The sequence below is a fragment of the Oncorhynchus mykiss genome, chromosome 26 (assembly GCF_057628025.1).
Source record: "Oncorhynchus mykiss isolate SJ-2025 chromosome 26, ASM5762802v1, whole genome shotgun sequence".
In the NCBI taxonomy this organism is placed as follows: Eukaryota; Metazoa; Chordata; class Actinopteri; order Salmoniformes; family Salmonidae; genus Oncorhynchus; species Oncorhynchus mykiss.
In genome coordinates this window covers 33,761,266-33,780,442 of record NC_143047.1, presented here as the reverse complement: position 1 = coordinate 33,780,442, position 19,177 = coordinate 33,761,266, and the positions used below count along the sequence as shown (strand labels likewise).

The following is a 19,177-nucleotide window of genomic DNA, read 5'->3' as shown; positions in this document are numbered from 1 at the left end:
GTTATAGTAGTAGCAGCAGTTGTAGTAGTAGCAGCAGTTATAGTAGTAGCAGCAGTTATAGTAGTAGCAGCAGTTATAGTAGTAGCAGCAGTTATAGTAGTAGCAGCAGTTGTAGTAGTAGCAGCAGTTGTAGTAGTAGCAGCAGTTGTAGTAGTAGCAGCAGTAGTAGTAGTAGCAGCAGTTGTAGTAGTAGCAGCAGTTGTAGTAGTAGCAGCAGTTATAGTAGTAGCAGCAGTTGTAGTAGTAGCAGCAGTTGTAGTAGTAGCAGCAGTAGTAGTAGTAGCAGCAGTTGTAGTAGTAGCAGCAGTTGTAGTAGTAGCAGCAGTTGTAGTAGTAGCAGCAGTTATAGTAGTAGCAGCAGTTATAGTAGTAGCAGCAGTTGTAGTAGTAGCAGCAGTTATAGTAGTAGCAGCAGTTGTAGTAGTAGCAGCAGTTGTAGTAGTAGTAGCAGCAGTTGTAGTAGTAGTAGCAGCAGTTATAGTAGTAGCAGCAGTTATAGTAGTAGCAGCAGTTATAGTAGTAGCAGCAGTTATAGTAGTAGCAGCAGTTATAGTAGTAGCAGCAGTTATAGTAGTAGCAGCAGTTGTAGTAGTAGCAGCAGTTGTAGTAGTAGTAGCAGCAGTTGTAGTAGTAGTAGCAGCAGTTATAGTAGTAGCAGCAGTTATAGTAGTAGCAGCAGTTATAGTAGTAGCAGCAGTTATAGTAGTAGCAGCAGTTATAGTAGTAGCAGCAGTTGTAGTAGTAGCAGCAGTTGTAGTAGTAGCAGCAGTTATAGTAGTAGCAGCAGTTGTAGTAGTAGCAGCAGTTGTAGTAGTAGCAGCAGTTATAGTAGTAGCAGCAGTTATAGTAGTAGCAGCAGTTGTAGTAGTAGCAGCAGTTATAGTAGTAGCAGCAGTTATAGTAGTAGCAGCAGTTATAGTAGTAGCAGCAGTTATAGTAGTAGCAGCAGTTGTAGTAGTAGCAGCAGTTGTAGTAGTAGCAGCAGTAGTAGTAGTAGCAGCAGTTGTAGTAGTAGCAGCAGTTGTAGTAGTAGCAGCAGTTATAGTAGTAGCAGCAGTTGTAGTAGTAGCAGCAGTTGTAGTAGTAGCAGCAGTAGTAGTAGTAGCAGCAGTTGTAGTAGTAGCAGCAGTTGTAGTAGTAGCAGCAGTTGTAGTAGTAGCAGCAGTTATAGTAGTAGCAGCAGTTATAGTAGTAGCAGCAGTTGTAGTAGTAGCAGCAGTTATAGTAGTAGCAGCAGTTATAGTAGTAGCAGCAGTTATAGTAGTAGCAGCAGTTATAGTAGTAGCAGCAGTTGTAGTAGTAGCAGCAGTTATAGTTGTAGCAGCAGTTATAGTAGTAGCAGCAGTTGTAGTAGTAGCAGCAGTTATAGTTGTAGCAGCAGTTATAGTAGTAGCAGCAGTTGTAGTAGTAGCAGCAGTTATAGTAGTAGCAGCAGTTATAGTAGTAGCAGCGGTTATAGTAGTAGCAGCAGTTATAGTAGTAGCAGCAGTTATAGTAGTAGCAGCAGTTGTAGTAGTAGCAGCAGTTGTAGTAGTAGCAGCAGTTATAGTAGTAGCAGCAGTTATAGTAGTAGCAGCAGTTGTAGTAGTAGCAGCAGTTGTAGTAGTAGCAGCAGTTATAGTAGTAGCAGCAGTTATAGTAGTAGCAGCAGTTGTAGTAGTAGCAACAGTTGTAGTAGTAGCAGCAGTTATAGTAGTAGCAGCAGTTATAGTAGTAGCAGCAGTTGTAGTAGTAGCAGCAGTTGTAGTAGTAGCAGCAGTTATAGTAGTAGCAGCAGTTGTAGTAGTAGCAGCAGTTGTAGTAGTAGCAGCAGTTATAGTAGTAGCAGCAGTTATAGTAGTAGCAGCAGTTGTAGTAGTAGCAGCAGTTGTAGTAGTAGCAGCAGTTATAGTAGTAGCAGCAGTTATAGTAGTAGCAGCAGTTATAGTAGTAGCAGCAGTTGTAGTAGTAGCAGCAGTTGTAGTAGTAGCAGCAGTTGTAGTAGTAGCAGCAGTAGTAGTAGTAGCAGCAGTTGTAGTAGTAGCAGCAGTTGTAGTAGTAGCAGCAGTTATAGTAGTAGCAGCAGTTGTAGTAGTAGCAGCAGTTGTAGTAGTAGCAGCAGTAGTAGTAGTAGCAGCAGTTGTAGTAGTAGCAGCAGTTGTAGTAGTAGCAGCAGTTGTAGTAGTAGCAGCAGTTGTAGTAGTAGCAGCAGTTATAGTAGTAGCAGCAGTTATAGTAGTAGCAGCAGTTGTAGTAGTAGCAGCAGTTATAGTAGTAGCAGCAGTTGTAGTAGTAGCAGCAGTTGTAGTAGTAGTAGCAGCAGTTGTAGTAGTAGTAGCAGCAGTTATAGTAGTAGCAGCAGTTATAGTAGTAGCAGCAGTTATAGTAGTAGCAGCAGTTATAGTAGTAGCAGCAGTTATAGTAGTAGCAGCAGTTATAGTAGTAGCAGCAGTTGTAGTAGTAGCAGCAGTTGTAGTAGTAGTAGCAGCAGTTGTAGTAGTAGTAGCAGTTGTAGTAGTAGCAGCAGTTGTAGTAGTAGCAGCAGTTATAGTAGTAGCAGCAGTTATAGTAGTAGCAGCAGTTATAGTAGTAGCAGCAGTTGTAGTAGTAGCAGCAGTTGTAGTAGTAGCAGCAGTTATAGTAGTAGCAGCAGTTGTAGTAGTAGCAGCAGTTGTAGTAGTAGCAGCAGTTATAGTAGTAGCAGCAGTTATAGTAGTAGCAGCAGTTGTAGTAGTAGCAGCAGTTATAGTAGTAGCAGCAGTTATAGTAGTAGCAGCAGTTATAGTAGTAGCAGCAGTTATAGTAGTAGCAGCAGTTGTAGTAGTAGCAGCAGTTGTAGTAGTAGCAGCAGTAGTAGTAGTAGCAGCAGTTGTAGTAGTAGCAGCAGTTGTAGTAGTAGCAGCAGTTATAGTAGTAGCAGCAGTTGTAGTAGTAGCAGCAGTTGTAGTAGTAGCAGCAGTAGTAGTAGTAGCAGCAGTTGTAGTAGTAGCAGCAGTTGTAGTAGTAGCAGCAGTTGTAGTAGTAGCAGCAGTTATAGTAGTAGCAGCAGTTATAGTAGTAGCAGCAGTTGTAGTAGTAGCAGCAGTTATAGTAGTAGCAGCAGTTATAGTAGTAGCAGCAGTTATAGTAGTAGCAGCAGTTATAGTAGTAGCAGCAGTTGTAGTAGTAGCAGCAGTTATAGTTGTAGCAGCAGTTATAGTAGTAGCAGCAGTTGTAGTAGTAGCAGCAGTTATAGTTGTAGCAGCAGTTATAGTAGTAGCAGCAGTTGTAGTAGTAGCAGCAGTTATAGTAGTAGCAGCAGTTATAGTAGTAGCAGCAGTTATAGTAGTAGCAGCAGTTATAGTAGTAGCAGCAGTTGTAGTAGTAGCAGCAGTTGTAGTAGTAGCAGCAGTTATAGTAGTAGCAGCAGTTATAGTAGTAGCAGCAGTTGTAGTAGTAGCAGCAGTTGTAGTAGTAGCAGCAGTTATAGTAGTAGCAGCAGTTATAGTAGTAGCAGCAGTTGTAGTAGTAGCAACAGTTGTAGTAGTAGCAGCAGTTATAGTAGTAGCAGCAGTTATAGTAGTAGCAGCAGTTGTAGTAGTAGCAGCAGTTGTAGTAGTAGCAGCAGTTATAGTAGTAGCAGCAGTTGTAGTAGTAGCAGCAGTTGTAGTAGTAGCAGCAGTTATAGTAGTAGCAGCAGTTATAGTAGTAGCAGCAGTTGTAGTAGTAGCAGCAGTTGTAGTAGTAGCAGCAGTTATAGTAGTAGCAGCAGTTATAGTAGTAGCAGCAGTTATAGTAGTAGCAGCAGTTGTAGTAGTAGCAGCAGTTGTAGTAGTAGCAGCAGTTGTAGTAGTAGCAGCAGTAGTAGTAGTAGCAGCAGTTGTAGTAGTAGCAGCAGTTGTAGTAGTAGCAGCAGTTATAGTAGTAGCAGCAGTTGTAGTAGTAGCAGCAGTTGTAGTAGTAGCAGCAGTAGTAGTAGTAGCAGCAGTTGTAGTAGTAGCAGCAGTTGTAGTAGTAGCAGCAGTTGTAGTAGTAGCAGCAGTTATAGTAGTAGCAGCAGTTATAGTAGTAGCAGCAGTTGTAGTAGTAGCAGCAGTTATAGTAGTAGCAGCAGTTATAGTAGTAGCAGCAGTTATAGTAGTAGCAGCAGTTATAGTAGTAGCAGCAGTTGTAGTAGTAGCAGCAGTTATAGTTGTAGCAGCAGTTATAGTAGTAGCAGCAGTTGTAGTAGTAGCAGCAGTTATAGTTGTAGCAGCAGTTATAGTAGTAGCAGCAGTTGTAGTAGTAGCAGCAGTTATAGTAGTAGCAGCAGTTATAGTAGTAGCAGCAGTTATAGTAGTAGCAGCAGTTGTAGTAGTAGCAGCAGTTATAGTAGTAGCAGCAGTTATAGTAGTAGCAGCAGTTGTAGTAGTAGCAGCAGTTATAGTAGTAGCAGCAGTTGTAGTAGTAGCAGCAGTTGTAGTAGTAGTAGCAGCAGTTGTAGTAGTAGTAGCAGCAGTTATAGTAGTAGCAGCAGTTATAGTAGTAGCAGCAGTTATAGTAGTAGCAGCAGTTATAGTAGTAGCAGCAGTTATAGTAGTAGCAGCAGTTGTAGTAGTAGCAGCAGTTGTAGTAGTAGTAGCAGCAGTTGTAGTAGTAGTAGTAGCAGCAGTTATAGTAGTAGCAGCAGTTATAGTAGTAGCAGCAGTTATAGTAGTAGCAGCAGTTATAGTAGTAGCAGCAGTTATAGTAGTAGCAGCAGTTGTAGTAGTAGCAGCAGTTGTAGTAGTAGCAGCAGTTATAGTAGTAGCAGCAGTTGTAGTAGTAGCAGCAGTTGTAGTAGTAGCAGCAGTTATAGTAGTAGCAGCAGTTATAGTAGTAGCAGCAGTTGTAGTAGTAGCAGCAGTTATAGTAGTAGCAGCAGTTATAGTAGTAGCAGCAGTTATAGTAGTAGCAGCAGTTGTAGTAGTAGCAGCAGTTGTAGTAGTAGCAGCAGTTGTAGTAGTAGCAGCAGTAGTAGTAGTAGCAGCAGTTGTAGTAGTAGCAGCAGTTGTAGTAGTAGCAGCAGTTATAGTAGTAGCAGCAGTTGTAGTAGTAGCAGCAGTTGTAGTAGTAGCAGCAGTAGTAGTAGTAGCAGCAGTTGTAGTAGTAGCAGCAGTTGTAGTAGTAGCAGCAGTTGTAGTAGTAGCAGCAGTTATAGTAGTAGCAGCAGTTATAGTAGTAGCAGCAGTTGTAGTAGTAGCAGCAGTTATAGTAGTAGCAGCAGTTATAGTAGTAGCAGCAGTTATAGTAGTAGCAGCAGTTATAGTAGTAGCAGCAGTTGTAGTAGTAGCAGCAGTTATAGTTGTAGCAGCAGTTATAGTAGTAGCAGCAGTTGTAGTAGTAGCAGCAGTTATAGTTGTAGCAGCAGTTATAGTAGTAGCAGCAGTTGTAGTAGTAGCAGCAGTTATAGTAGTAGCAGCAGTTATAGTAGTAGCAGCAGTTATAGTAGTAGCAGCAGTTATAGTAGTAGCAGCAGTTATAGTAGTAGCAGCAGTTGTAGTAGTAGCAGCAGTTGTAGTAGTAGCAGCAGTTATAGTAGTAGCAGCAGTTATAGTAGTAGCAGCAGTTGTAGTAGTAGCAGCAGTTGTAGTAGTAGCAGCAGTTATAGTAGTAGCAGCAGTTATAGTAGTAGCAGCAGTTGTAGTAGTAGCAACAGTTGTAGTAGTAGCAGCAGTTATAGTAGTAGCAGCAGTTATAGTAGTAGCAGCAGTTGTAGTAGTAGCAGCAGTTGTAGTAGTAGCAGCAGTTATAGTAGTAGCAGCAGTTGTAGTAGTAGCAGCAGTTGTAGTAGTAGCAGCAGTTATAGTAGTAGCAGCAGTTATAGTAGTAGCAGCAGTTGTAGTAGTAGCAGCAGTTGTAGTAGTAGCAGCAGTTGTAGTAGTAGCAGCAGTTATAGTAGTAGCAGCAGTTATAGTAGTAGCAGCAGTTGTAGTAGTAGCAGCAGTTGTAGTAGTAGCAGCAGTTGTAGTAGTAGCAGCAGTAGTAGTAGTAGCAGCAGTTGTAGTAGTAGCAGCAGTTGTAGTAGTAGCAGCAGTTATAGTAGTAGCAGCAGTTGTAGTAGTAGCAGCAGTTGTAGTAGTAGCAGCAGTAGTAGTAGTAGCAGCAGTTGTAGTAGTAGCAGCAGTTGTAGTAGTAGCAGCAGTTGTAGTAGTAGCAGCAGTTATAGTAGTAGCAGCAGTTATAGTAGTAGCAGCAGTTGTAGTAGTAGCAGCAGTTATAGTAGTAGCAGCAGTTATAGTAGTAGCAGCAGTTATAGTAGTAGCAGCAGTTATAGTAGTAGCAGCAGTTGTAGTAGTAGCAGCAGTTATAGTTGTAGCAGCAGTTATAGTAGTAGCAGCAGTTGTAGTAGTAGCAGCAGTTATAGTTGTAGCAGCAGTTATAGTAGTAGCAGCAGTTGTAGTAGTAGCAGCAGTTATAGTAGTAGCAGCAGTTATAGTAGTAGCAGCAGTTATAGTAGTAGCAGCAGTTGTAGTAGTAGCAGCAGTTGTAGTAGTAGCAGCAGTTATAGTAGTAGCAGCAGTTATAGTAGTAGCAGCAGTTGTAGTAGTAGCAGCAGTTATAGTTGTAGCAGCAGTTGTAGTAGTAGCAGCAGTAGTAATGGTAGTAGTGATATAAGTAGCAGTAGTAGCAGTTATGGTAGTAGCTGCAGTTGTAGTAGTAGGATCAGTGGTATTAGTAGTAGTAGGATCAGTAGTATTAGTAGCAGCAGTTGTAGTAGTAGCAGCAGTTGTAGTAGTAGTAGCAGCAGTTGTAGTAGTAGTAGCAGCAGTTGCAATAGCAGCAGTAGTAATGGTAGTAGTGATATAAGTAGCAGTAGTAGCAGTTATGGTAGTAGCTGCAGTTGTAGTAGTAGGATCAGTGGTATTAGTAGTAGTAGGATCAGTAGTATTAGCAGCAGTCGTACCAGCAGTTGTAGTAGCAGGAATAGTAGTAGTAGCAGTAGTAGTCGTACGAGCAGTTGTAGTAGCAGGAATAGTAGTAGTCGTTGTAGCAGCAGTTGTAATAGTAGCATTAGTAGTGATAGTAGTAGTAATATAAGTAGCAGTGATAGTAGTAGTAACGCCGTCATCCCCCAGTACCAGACCCTGTTCAGCATGGACAAGGTGTTTCAGGAGGGGAGGTGGTGTGGGATGGAGGAAGGGTGTGCGTACTTTCCTGTATTTATCTGTGTTTGGATGTGCACACACTAGTGTCTGTGTACATACATCTGTGGGTTCTGATGTCTTTGTGTGTGCCCTCCAAAAAAGTTGTGATGACTTCATTAACACTTTAATTACCTTAATCTCATTCCAGTGTGAACTGAATGTAACTCCAGATGCCTTGAGAGCCATCGCCAGGTTGGCTTTGGAAAGGAAGACCGGTGCTCGTGGGCTAAGGTCCATTATGGTAAGCACCTCCAATATATATTTTGAAATGTACAGTAATGTATAAATTGTGATTTACATTTTAAAATGTATATTTAAGAATATGAAATGTAATTGTTTTACATGCATTTTGAAATGTACGTCTTAAACCTTTGATGGTGGCGAGTAATATTCCTTCTCTTGTCTTTTTAAGGAAAAATTGCTCCTTGAACCCATGTTTGAAGTGCCACACTCAGACATCATGGCTGTTGAGCTGAACGAAGACGTGGTCCAAGGGAAATCAGTGCCTGTGTATGTAAAGTAAGTATTCATAATTACCTGAGACTCAACTCGGTTGGGGACAATACAGTATTAAAGTGTATAAGTAACATGCTGACCACTCCGCTCACGTCACGTGCGTGAGTGTTGCAAAATAAATGTAAACATACATGTTATTCAATTATTGCATCCACACAGCTCGCGGGCGCCAACGAGCATCTGCGTTACCAAGCGCTAAAATAGAAGTCAGTTCTATTTGTAACGCTGAAGGCTGTGGAAGTCCTGCCTCTCCCATCTCCTCATTGGTTTATAGAAGCAGATACCCACGTGCCGTCTCCTCATTGGTTATACCCACGTGGGTGATTGAAAGATGAACTGAGTTCGGTCGGTCATCATGGTAACTATGGAAGTTAGATATCAATCGCCATATAAAGTCCAAAGAAGAAAAGGCCTGGAAGGAGGAGAGATGACTAGAAATTATTTGGTTGACCATTTTATGTGTGGATTAATTGTCGGAGTAGAGGACCTTGTGCATTTCAGGTAAAATAACAACTCAACGTTTATATCCCAGGACAAATTAGCTAGAAACGGCAAGCTAGCTAAATATGACAAATTAGCTAGCAACTGCAAGCTAGCTAGCAAAATTGCCATAAATGTTTAATGCTTTTTGACCTGTCCCCAAATTAATATAATTGGTTCAGAGTTTGTGTTAATATTTCAACCTGCGTATCGTGATCGCGTTTGATGTGGTGGGACAAAATCAATTTGCGCACGATGGCGCAAGCGCTCGGCCGGTTTGGGTTTGGCGTAAGTAACAGTCATCAAAATGGAAACCTTACTGGAGACCTAGTCATTTTTAGAGGCATGAAGCAGAAGTAGCTAGTAAAGGACAGCAGGAGCGGTAGCTAACTAACGTAAATAATCCTAGCGAGGTATCCAGGTGCTCTTTTACAAACTTCAGATGTGCAGCAATGTTTTTTTGGACAACAGGGGCTTCTTCCATGGTGTCCTCCCATGAACACCATTCTTGTTTAGTGTTTTACATATCGTAGACTCGTCAACAGAGATGTTAGCATGTTCCAGAGATTTCTGTAAGTCTTTAGCTGACACCTGACCTCATTGAGTATTCTGCGCTGTGCTCTTGCAGTCATCTTTGCAGGACGGACACTCTTAGGGAGAGTAGCAACAGTGCTGAACTTTCTCCATTTATAGACATTTTGTCTTATCGTGGACTGATGAACATCAAGGCTTTTAGAGATACTTTTGTAACCCTTTCCAGCTTTATGCAAGTCAACAATTCTTAATCTTATGTCTTCTGAGATCTTTTGTTCGAGGCATGGTTCACATCAGGCAATGCTCCTTGTGAATAGCAAACTCAAATTTTGTGAGTTTTTTTTTATAGGGCAAGGCAGCTCTAACCAACATGTCCAATCTCGTCTCATTTATTGGACTCCAGGTTAGCTAACTCCTGACTCCAATTAGCTTTTCAAAAAGTCATTAGCCCAGGGGTTCACATACTTTTTCCAACCTACACTGTGAATGTTTAAATTATGTATTCAATATAGACAAGAAAATACAATAATTTGTGTGTTATTGGTTTGTCTATTGTTGTGACTAAGATGAAGATCAGATTGAATTTTATGACTAATTTATGCAGAAATCCAGGTAATTCCAAAGGGCTCACATACTTTTTCTTGCAAATGTATATACAGGGGGTACCGGTACAGAGTCAATGTGCAGGGGCACCTGTTAGTCGAGGTAATTGAGGTAATATGTACATGGCGGTAGAGTTATTAAAGTGACAATGCATAGATAATAACAGAGAGTAGCAGCGGTGTAAAAGAGGGGGGAGGGCATTGCAAATAGTCTGGGTAGCCATTTGATTAGATGTTCAGGACTCTTATGGCTTGGAGGTAGAGGCTGTTTAGAAGCCTCTTGGACCTAGACATGGCGTTCAGGTACCGCTTGCCGTGCGGCAGCAGAGAGAACAGTCTATGACTAGTGTGGCTGGAGTCTTTGACAATTTTTAGGGCCTTCCTCTGACACCGCCTGGTATAGAGGTCCTGGATGGCAGGATGCTTGGCCCCAGTGATGTACTGGGCCGTACACACTAGCCTTTGTAGTGCCTTACGGTCAGAGGCCGAGCAGTTGCCATACCAGGCAGTGATGCAACCCGTCAGGATGCTCTCGGTGGTGCAGCTGTAGAACCTTTTGAGGATCTGAGGACCCATGCAAATCTTATATGGTGTGGTTTCACAGCAATTTAATTGAAAATACAGTTTTTTACCATGACTTTTCATTTATTTGCAGCAGAATTTAATATTTTTTTGTGTGTCTCCAGAGCACCTGCTAAAGAGTCTGAGGAGGAGTATGACTCTGGGATAGAGGAGGAGAGCTGGCCAAGGCAGGCGGATGCAGCCAACAACTAACAAACAGTCCAAAATGGAACTTCAGAAATTGCCATTTCGATTTAATAAGCTATGGCATTTTACAAATACCATTATTGTAACTTCAAATGTAATTATGTCATCTGAATTACATCAGTGTTGATCATGATGATGTAGGTTATGCAATTTCATACATCGGAAAAAGTTTGTTCCCAAATTGTTGCAAAGGTTTAATTAACATTAACCAAGTATTCTCTACCCATCTTTCCCAGAGAGAGAGAAAAGGAGAAAGAACGTTATCCTGTTTAAATGTAAAGATACTTTTACTTTTTCTCATAAAGTAGCTAGTGTCTCTTTGTGATAAGTACTTGTTTGGGAAACCTTAATGGAAATGGATTGTATCAAGTCCAAAATCTATTTTCTCTTATTTTGTTTTGACACCATTTTATTTTTGACAGTCAAGGATTAAGGATTATAGGATACTTGTTTTAACCACCATGTCTTTCTGATGTAATTTAGGAAGCAATTTTGTTTCTTCACAACTCTCTGACGAGGTCAGCCAGGTCATAGAAACCAGCGTTCTTTACAGAACAAGTATTTATAGTCAAATTGTTAACCTTTTCAAAAAAGATCAGTTTGGCTGCTCTGTGGTGGATTTCAAATATCCAACACTGGAATTACTAGTATACTGTATGTACAGTTAGTATGCCATGTATGAGATGAAACGTGTAAGATATCTGGGGTCGAGATAGGGGGGGTGACTTAAATTTATCCCAATCAGCTTTGACAATGTCAGACAGCACATTTTCCCATTGTGGTTGTTTTTGACGTTTCTTTATGGAACCGTTTAGAACTACCTACACATTTAATGAAGCCATGACATCACTGGTGTTTTTAAATGAAAACATACCAGTCTTTAGAAATGCATTGTCTGATTTTCTCAACACTATACACTGAGAAACTGTTCATTCAATGCAGTTTCTTTAAAAGAAGCTGGGCTTTTTTGTACACTTTATATACAGATATAACATTTTGAAATCTCAGACAGTAAGGGCCTAGAATCTAGATAATTTGCTCAATTCCACTTTGACCCTTAGACCCTAACCCCTAGGCACCTGTGTAGATCTCAGAAGATTTGATAGGTGTTAGCAATATGGTAACAGTTTATTCTTTCTCTTATGGGTTTCTGTGATGTTGGTTACACCCATCCAAACCTTTCAAATCTACACAGGGACTTTATCTTGGAGCTTATGTTGCGTTCATAACCGAGTGGGAAGGTGGTAATTACCTGCTGTGAAGTCGTAAATATCAGTTGGATGCATTCACATGCTTTGAACACATTGAGAAACGCTGATTGGCTAATGGCAAACAAGCTGCGTCAATCATAAACTTAAAGTACAGCTATCATGCTTGTAAACATATGTGTTCAAAAACATGAATAGATAGCTTTTTATAAATAATGTTTTACTGCATGTAACTGCCTAAAATGCTGTTATCGAGATAATTTCCTTAGTGGGTGACATCAGAGGTCAACATGTGGGAGAAGTTGGCGCTCAGGAATGATATATGAGTTTCCTACTAGTAATTACCAGTTGGAGGGGCGTTCAAGTAGGTTTTGTATGTGGTAAATAACACCTTCCCACTTGGTTATGAACACAGCATAAGGTCTTGATTTAGAGTTGGGCAATTGTGTGATGTACAGTCCATCAGAACTGATGCCATCTGTGTGGCAGCAACCCTATTTTGCTCTGAATAGTTGTGAACTTATGTAAATGTGAGACTTTAATAAATATATTAATCACTTAAGAGTGTTCAGAGGTTGTTTGATGAACTATAGTTGTCCAGTGTTCTTCAGTCCTGGTGGGTTTATTTAGTCCAAGCCACCCAAAAACATGCACCCTCATCAGTTTTTATAGGCTGCGGTTACACAGGCAGCCCAATCTTGATATTTTGCAAATTAGTGGAAAAAGATCTGAATTGGGCTGTCTGAGTAAATATTTATATTATTAGATATATATATAATTAGATATACAGTGGGGAGAACAAGTATTTGATACACTGCCGATTTTGCAGGTTTTCCTACTTACAAAGCATGTAGAGGTCTGTCATTTTTATCATAGGTACACTTCAACTGTGAGAGACGGAATCTAAAAATCAAAAAAATCCAGAAAATCACATTGTATGATTTTTAAGTATTTAATTTGCATTTTATTGGATGACATAAGTATTTGATCACCTACCAACGAGTAAGAATTCCGGCTCTCACAGACCTGTTAGTTTTTCTTTAAGAAGCCCTCCTGTTCTCCACTCATTACCTGTATTAACTGCACCTGTTTGAACTCGTTACCTGTATAAAAGACACCTGTCCACACACTCAATCAAACAGACACCAACCTCTCCACACTGACCAAGACCAGAGAGCTGTGTAAGGACATCAGGGATAAAATTGTAGACCTGCACAAGGCTGGGATGGGCTACAAGACAATAGGCAACAACTGTTGGCGCATTTATTAGAAAATGGAAGAAGTTCAAGATGACGGTCAATCACCCTCGGTCTGGGGCTCCATGCAAGATCTCACCTCGCGGGGCATCAATGATCATGAGGAAGGTGGGGGATCAGCCCAGAACTACACGGCAGGACCTGGTCAATGACCTGAAGAGAGCTGGGATCACAGTCTCAAAGAAAACCATTAGTAACACACTACGCCGTCATGGATTAAAATCCTGCAGCGCACGCAAGGTCCCCCTGCTCAAGCCAGCGCATGTCCAGGCCCGTCTAAGGTTTGCCAATGACCATCTGGATATGATCCAGAGGAGGAATGGGAGAAGGTCATGTGGTCTGATGAGACAAAAATAGAGCTTTTTGGTCTAAACTCCACTCGCTGTGTTTGGAGGAAGAAGAAGGATGAGTACAACCCCAAGAACACCATCCCAACCGTGAAGCATGGAGGTGGAAACATTCTTTGAGGATGCTTTTCTGGAAAGGGGACAGGATGACTGCACCGTATTGAGGGGAGGATGGATGGGGCCATGTATCGCGAGATCTTGGCCAACAACCTCATTCCCTCAGTAAGAGCATTGAAGATGGGTCGTGGCTGGGTCTTCCAGCATGACAACGACCCGAAACACACAGCCAGGGCAACTAAAGAGTGGCTCCGTAAGAAGCATCTCAAGGTCCTGGAGTGGCCTAGCCAGTCTCCAGACCTGAACCCAATAGAACATCTTTGGAGGGAGCTGAAAGTCTGTATTGCCCAGCGACAGCCCCGAAACCTGAAGGATCTGGAGAAGGTCTGTATGGAGGAGTGGGCCAAAATTCCTGCTGCAGTGTGTGTAAACCTGGTCTGTAATTGCAAACACAGGTTTCTCTACCAAATATGAAGTTCTGCTTTTCTGATGTATCAAATACTTATGTCATGCAATAAAATGCAAATAAATTACTTAAAAATCATACAATGTGATTTTCTGGATTTTTGTTTTAGATTCCGTCTTTCACAGTTGAAGTGTACCTATGATTAAAAAAAATTGACCTCTACACGCTTTATAAGTAGGAAAACCTGCAAAATCGGCAGTGTATCAAATACTTGTTCTCCCCACTATATATTTATATTAGTTATTTAAAAAATGTCACAATTATCTATGAGCAGAAGAGGAACTTCTCTCTCGCTCTTCTCAATTTAGTTTAAGGGGCTTTATTGGCATGGGAACCACATGTTTACATTGCCAAAGCAAGTGAAATCGATGATAAACAAAAGTGGGGAAAAAAATAGGAATAATGAACAGTAAACATGACACTCACAAAAGTTCCAAAAGAGTAAAGTGATTTCAAATGTCATGTCTACATCTAGTATTGTAACAATGTTCAAGTACAAAAGGGAAAATAAATTCACATATGGGTTGTATTTACAATGGTGTTTGTTCTTCACTGGTTGCCCTTTTCTTGCGGCAAAAGGTCACAAGTCTTTCTGCTGTGATTGCACACTGTGGTATTTTATCCAATAGATATGGGAGTTTTTAATTATTTGTGGGTCTGTGTAGTCTGAGGGAAATATGTCTCTAAAATGGACATACATTTGGCAGGAGGTTAGGAACTGCAGTTCAGTTTCCACCTCATTTTGTGGGCAGTGTGCACATAGCCTGTCTGCCTACGGCGGCCTTTGCTCAATAGCAAGGCTATGCTTTCCTTAATTTTCCTCAAAGCTTTCCGCCTTATCTCAGCTCACTGGTCACCATAGCAACACCCACCCGTTGCACGTGCTCCAGCAGGTATATTTCATCCCCAAAGCCAACACTGGTCATCCCCAAAGCCAACACTTCCTTTAGCCGTCTTTCCTTCCAGTTCTCTGCTGCCAATGACTGGAACGAATTGCAAAAATCACTGAATCTGGAGTCTTATATCTATCTCCCTCTCTCTAACTTAAAGCATCAGCTGTCAGAGCAGCTTACCGATCACTGTACCTGTACACAGCCAATCTGTAAAGAGCTCACCCAACTACCTTATCCCCATATTATTACTTACTCTCTTGATTTTTTTGCACCCCAGTATCTCTACTTGCACATCATCTGCACATCCATCACTCCAGTGTTAATACTAAATTGTCATTATTTCGCCTCTATGGCCTATTTATTGCCTACCTCCCCACTCTTCTACATTTGCACACACTGTACATAGATTTTTCCTATTGTGTAACTCTGTGTTTGTTTTTGTCGCACCGCTTTGCTTTATCTTGGCCAGGTTGCAGTTGTAAATGAGAACTTGTTCTCAACTGGCCTACCTGATTAAATGAAGGTGAAATAAATTAAAAATAGGGTCAGTCACAGTGGTCAGTTATTCTGACATTGTGTACTCTGTTTAGTGCCAAATAGCATTCTAGTTTGCTCTGTTTTTTTGTAAATTCTTTCCAATGTGTCAATTATCTTTTTGTTTCTCATGATTTCGTTGCTTCTAATTGGGTTGCTGTCCTGGAGCTCTGTGGAGTCTGTTTGTGTATGTGAAAAGAGCCCCAGGACCAGCTTGTTTTGGGGACTTTTCTACAGGTTCATCTCTCTGCAGGTGATGGCTTTGTTATGGAAGGTTTGGGAATCACTTTAATTTAGGTGGTTGTAGAATTCTCTCCCCTCTCTCTCTCGAAGCCAGCTAAGAGTAATGGGACCTCGTCTGCTTTTTGAAACTGCATCTCAAGTCTAAAGTGTCTTCCTTTCCTCGTCTCCTTTCTTTCTCTTTTCTTTCCTCTGCACCGACCTGGCAGAATGGGATGGTTATTATATAGCTCAATGGTTAAACGGTCTCGTTTCTTTAGATGATAGAAGTCTGTTCTCCAAATTAGTAGAGGAGACAAAGACAATTGTGCGGAAGGACTGATGCCAATGACAGACAACGTATTCTAGGCCGTTTTTTTTACTCTGCATTATTGGGATGGACTCCTAAAAAATAATTTCACGGTTGTCTACACCCGTTGTATTCAGCACATATGACAAATATAATTTGATTTGAGGAGAGGAACCAATTTTAGCCAATTAGGATGCTCCCGGTCATTCGCTTCGTAAAAAAAAACAAAAAAACAACGGATATACGTGTACTATATCCGGTGTGTGACGTCACCTTGTAAACATGGTCGCTCCCGGTGTTCAACAGTGTCGTTAGCTAGCTAAATACATTTGAAAACAACCAAGTTTATTATTTTCCACAGTATCACGCCTCTTGAAAATGGATAAACCAACGTTCCAGTCTACGTCGGGAGGACGGCAGCACCCCGTTTCTAACACCGGAGGTCCCGATACGTTTTACCCTAGAGGGGGACCTACATATCTCGGACCGCAGCCGATACAACCACCACCAGTATGTGAAACCTCGTTTCAAAGTAACATGCCGAGTTCAAGTAACGTTGCTGGAGCGTTTTGGCCGGGTCAAACCCCTTCCCAATATCTTCCTCCACCACAACAAGCCCCAGTTAGCGACCAGAGATTCCCTCAAAGTCAAGAGTGGACTCCACCCGTGCCAGGATATGGCAGTCAACCATATGGCTTCAGACCCCCCTTTCCACAACCACCGCCTAGATTTGAAGGCTACGGACCACCTCATATGTCGTCCCCAGGATATGGTTTTGATCCGTCGATACCGCCACCGCCCCTCAACAACCCGGCACTCAGTCAGTTCCCTCCCATGTGTTCACAACCAGTTCCCTTCCACAGTCATCCAAAGCTGGAACCCAACACACATGAGGGGAGACCACCAAACTCATGGGCTCAGGGCTACAATATGGGTGATGCTCAATCGAACATGGGAACTTCAGATTTCCTAAGATCATTTGATCACAATCCAGCATACCCTAGACCCGGTCCACAACACAGTCCGTATGGAAACCCTGATGCTAGTTTTAGACCAAAGCATGCGGACAGTGGTTACACTGAACATCGTAGCAGACCTCTCCTCGCCTCCCCGTCCTTGATTCCGATGGGAACAGCTTTGCAGCGTGACCAAGGTTTTAGTAGGCCTATGGCTCCACAGCCACCAGACCAAGACTCCATTCAGAGGATGCAAGACGAACAGTGGCTGAAACATTTCTTGAGGAACCGAGAGAGGACAACAGCCAAGACCTCCAAACCGGCGGAACCTCATTCAAGGCAAACTCACCCAAAGGTCTCCGTGGCTCACATACGAGACACCCTGTACGGTGCCATACAGCTAGTTTCAAAGCTGTCCATGGCTTGTGAAACGCTGAAGCACAACATGGAGAATGAGAGCGTCTGGGCGGATTCTTACGCTGAGGCAGTGAGTGTGAAGACAGATCTGCAAGAGAAACTGAAGGTCCTCGGTGACTCTGAGTTTGTTGAAAGTCTTAAAAAGAAACTGAGTTCCATCAGTAAGAGAAGGGCCAGGCTACGGCGTCGACAAGTGGAACAGGACGAGGACAAACAGAGGGAGGAGGAACGAGTGGCTGAGCGTGAAGCGGCCATCGACAAGTGGAGGATGAAACGTATCCATGAAGTAGAGGAGAAGAAGAGGGTGAGAGAACTGAAAGGGAGCACTGTCAAACTCAGTGTCTCATCTCTGATCGATAGCTCCCCCTTTCCACCTTCAGACTGGAGCCCTCCTGCTTTAAACATAAAGGTTGCATTTTTTTGTTCTAGCCCAGCACATCTGATTCAACTAAGGAACGGTTTGATGTTTAGATGAGAATTTGAAGCATGTGTGTTGGGCTAGAAATAAACTGTTCAACCGTGGGGCTCCCCAGGGACTGGAGATGACACACTCCTGCTCTAAGTAATGTGCGTTACACACGTCAGCAGCAGGTGGCCCAGTGTTCTTAGTTTGGTGTCAGTGAATTTCAAGACTGTCTAACTGCTTTCATTTTGATTTAACTCGCTCATTGGACAGCTGTTGATTGATACACAAATCATGGACACATCTGAATATGCATTGATGGAAACTGCTTTTTGCAGAGGTGTGTGTATATATGTGTGTGTTTTCTGTATTGATTTGACCCAGACTATGAACACGGCTTCTGTTATGTCTTTTTTTGTGCTCCCCTCCCCCATCAGGCGCAAGAGCTGAAGCTGGCTGCTGACACGGTGCTCTGTGAAGTGAGGAAGAAGCAGGCAGATGCCAAGAGGATGCTGGACATCCTCAGGTCACTGGAGAAGCTACGCAAACTCAGGAAGGAGGCAGCCTCCAGGAAAGGTAAGGCGAAGCACCATAGTGGTGCAACAGTTTCTCTTCAGATCTTTTGTCTAGCCAACTGCTGTTCAACTTCACAACAACAATAGTAAAAAATCTCTGTTCTCATTGAACAAATTCATGCAGTACCTCTCTGTTTCACTCCATTTTAAAACGTTTTCTGACAACTGAACATAAACGTTTCTCTGATTGTGTCCCCTACCAGGGATCTTCCCGGAGAAAGAAGCCGACCAAGCATTTGATGGGCTGGTGGAGCGCCTGCGTGCACTGATCAGGAAGAGGACAGGGGTGTATGGGGCAGAGGAGAACGCCCTGCGCGTGATGCTGGAGAGCGAACAGGAGGAGGAGCGCAGGAGGGACCTGGAGAAGCGACAGAAGAAGGAGAGGGAGAGGCTACTGCTGAGGAAACGAGAGATGGATAGCATGCTCTTTGGAGGTAATTAGAAACCGTATAAAGGCTGGTGGTTTTTCCCAAAAGGAGAGTCGTGACCCACTTTCAGGTTGTAGCCTGTTTATTTTGGATTATGGAAATAAACACATGATTTAGTTAATTGGAACACAGCAATTCAAAAGGTATTAGGTTGGTCATCTCATGGCACACAGTTTCCGAACCACTGGTAAATAAGAGGAAAACAGACACAGCATTTAGAGATTCTGATTTTATAAGTTCATATTTGAATAACCATTTCTCTTAATGTGACTGTTCTCCCCCCATCCCCTCCTCTCCTCCAGATGAGATGCCTCCTGACCACCCCCTACAGCCCTTCAGAGAGTACTACACACAGGCAGAGCGCTCACTACCAGCCTTAATACAGATACGGTTTGTGTCACACAGCATTTTACTAGACTTAGAGATTTACCTCCACTAAGGCCCTGTTCAAATACTCAGACTGCACCTTTCCTTCCTTTTCTTCTTCCTTCCTTGTTTCCTTCCTGCATTATACGTGTATGAAAGGGCTCCACCAATGCTTTTACTGTTAAAGCATATCTAACCAGTGATATTTAACCAGTCATTAAATCAAGGAACGAAGGATGCATGCACTTTTAAAGTACTTCAGTATCCTATTTTGGCTCACCTGCTGTCTTTCACCTCTAGGAGAGAGTGGGACCTCTGTCTGGTCTCAGTGGACCACCCAGACGGCACCACGGTCCCCCAGGACTGGGTCTTACCACAATGCCCCACAGATGAGATTTGGGCCACAGCCCTGGACCGAGGGGACTGCCTCGGACCCTGACTGACGCCCAAATTGGCTCTGGAAAGGACTGGTCATTCGCTAGCACTGTATTCAGCAAGTTACTGCAACAAGACCTGCTGGAGAAGTGAAACAGAAGAGTGAAATTGGTTTTCTTTAAGGATTTCAAAATCAGTTCTTAATTTTACAAACAGCTATTTGGTAGTTATTCTCTCCAACTGATATTTGACTGAATTTGAAATCCTATTTATCAGGAATTCTGTATTTTCTGAAGTCAATAAATATTTTTTATTCCTGCCTGCCTGGCGTACCAGATTATTG

The 19,177-nt window shown here is 42.3% G+C and overlaps 2 protein-coding genes across 3 annotated transcripts in view; both read left to right on the top strand.

Annotated features, from left to right (window-relative positions):
• Window positions 1-11,794, top strand: part of LOC118936599 (ATP-dependent clpX-like chaperone, mitochondrial) — a 28,424-nt gene extending 16,630 nt beyond the window's left edge. The window contains exons 12-14 of the mRNA XM_090222819.1: window positions 7,273-7,365; window positions 7,537-7,643; window positions 9,943-11,794. Of these exons, the coding sequence (XP_090078945.1) occupies window positions 7,273-7,365; window positions 7,537-7,643; window positions 9,943-10,030 (288 nt within the window). The 3' untranslated portion in view covers window positions 10,031-11,794. The remainder of the gene's footprint in view (window positions 1-7,272; window positions 7,366-7,536; window positions 7,644-9,942) is intronic.
• Window positions 11,795-15,551: 3,757 nt separating this feature from the next.
• On the top strand, window positions 15,552-19,155 carry LOC110526981 (programmed cell death protein 7-like). 2 transcript variants are annotated; one of them, XM_090222818.1, is made up of 5 exons: window positions 15,552-16,991; window positions 17,528-17,666; window positions 17,869-18,099; window positions 18,396-18,483; window positions 18,760-19,155. In XM_090222818.1, the coding sequence occupies exons 1-5, from the start codon at window positions 15,693-15,695 to the stop codon at window positions 18,896-18,898; spliced, it is 1,896 nt and encodes a 631-aa protein (XP_090078944.1). In that variant the 5' UTR covers window positions 15,552-15,692; the 3' UTR covers window positions 18,899-19,155. The 2 variants fall into 2 exon arrangements, with proteins under 2 accessions (XP_090078944.1, XP_036837067.2); XM_036981172.2 differs by having other exon boundaries at window positions 15,562-15,824.
• The last annotated feature ends 22 nt before the right edge of the window (window positions 19,156-19,177 follow it).

Bases quoted from the DNA above. Each gene is read 5' to 3' on its own strand.
- LOC110526981 (XM_090222818.1), top strand. From the start codon at position 15,693: ATGGATAAACCAACGTTCCAGTCTACGTCGGGAGGACGGCAGCACCCC. The intron at 18,100-18,395 runs GTAATTAGAAAC...CCTCTCCTCCAG, and splicing joins GGATAGCATGCTCTTTGGAG to ATGAGATGCCTCCTGACCAC. The intron at 18,484-18,759 runs GTTTGTGTCACA...TTTCACCTCTAG, and splicing joins CCAGCCTTAATACAGATACG to GAGAGAGTGGGACCTCTGTC.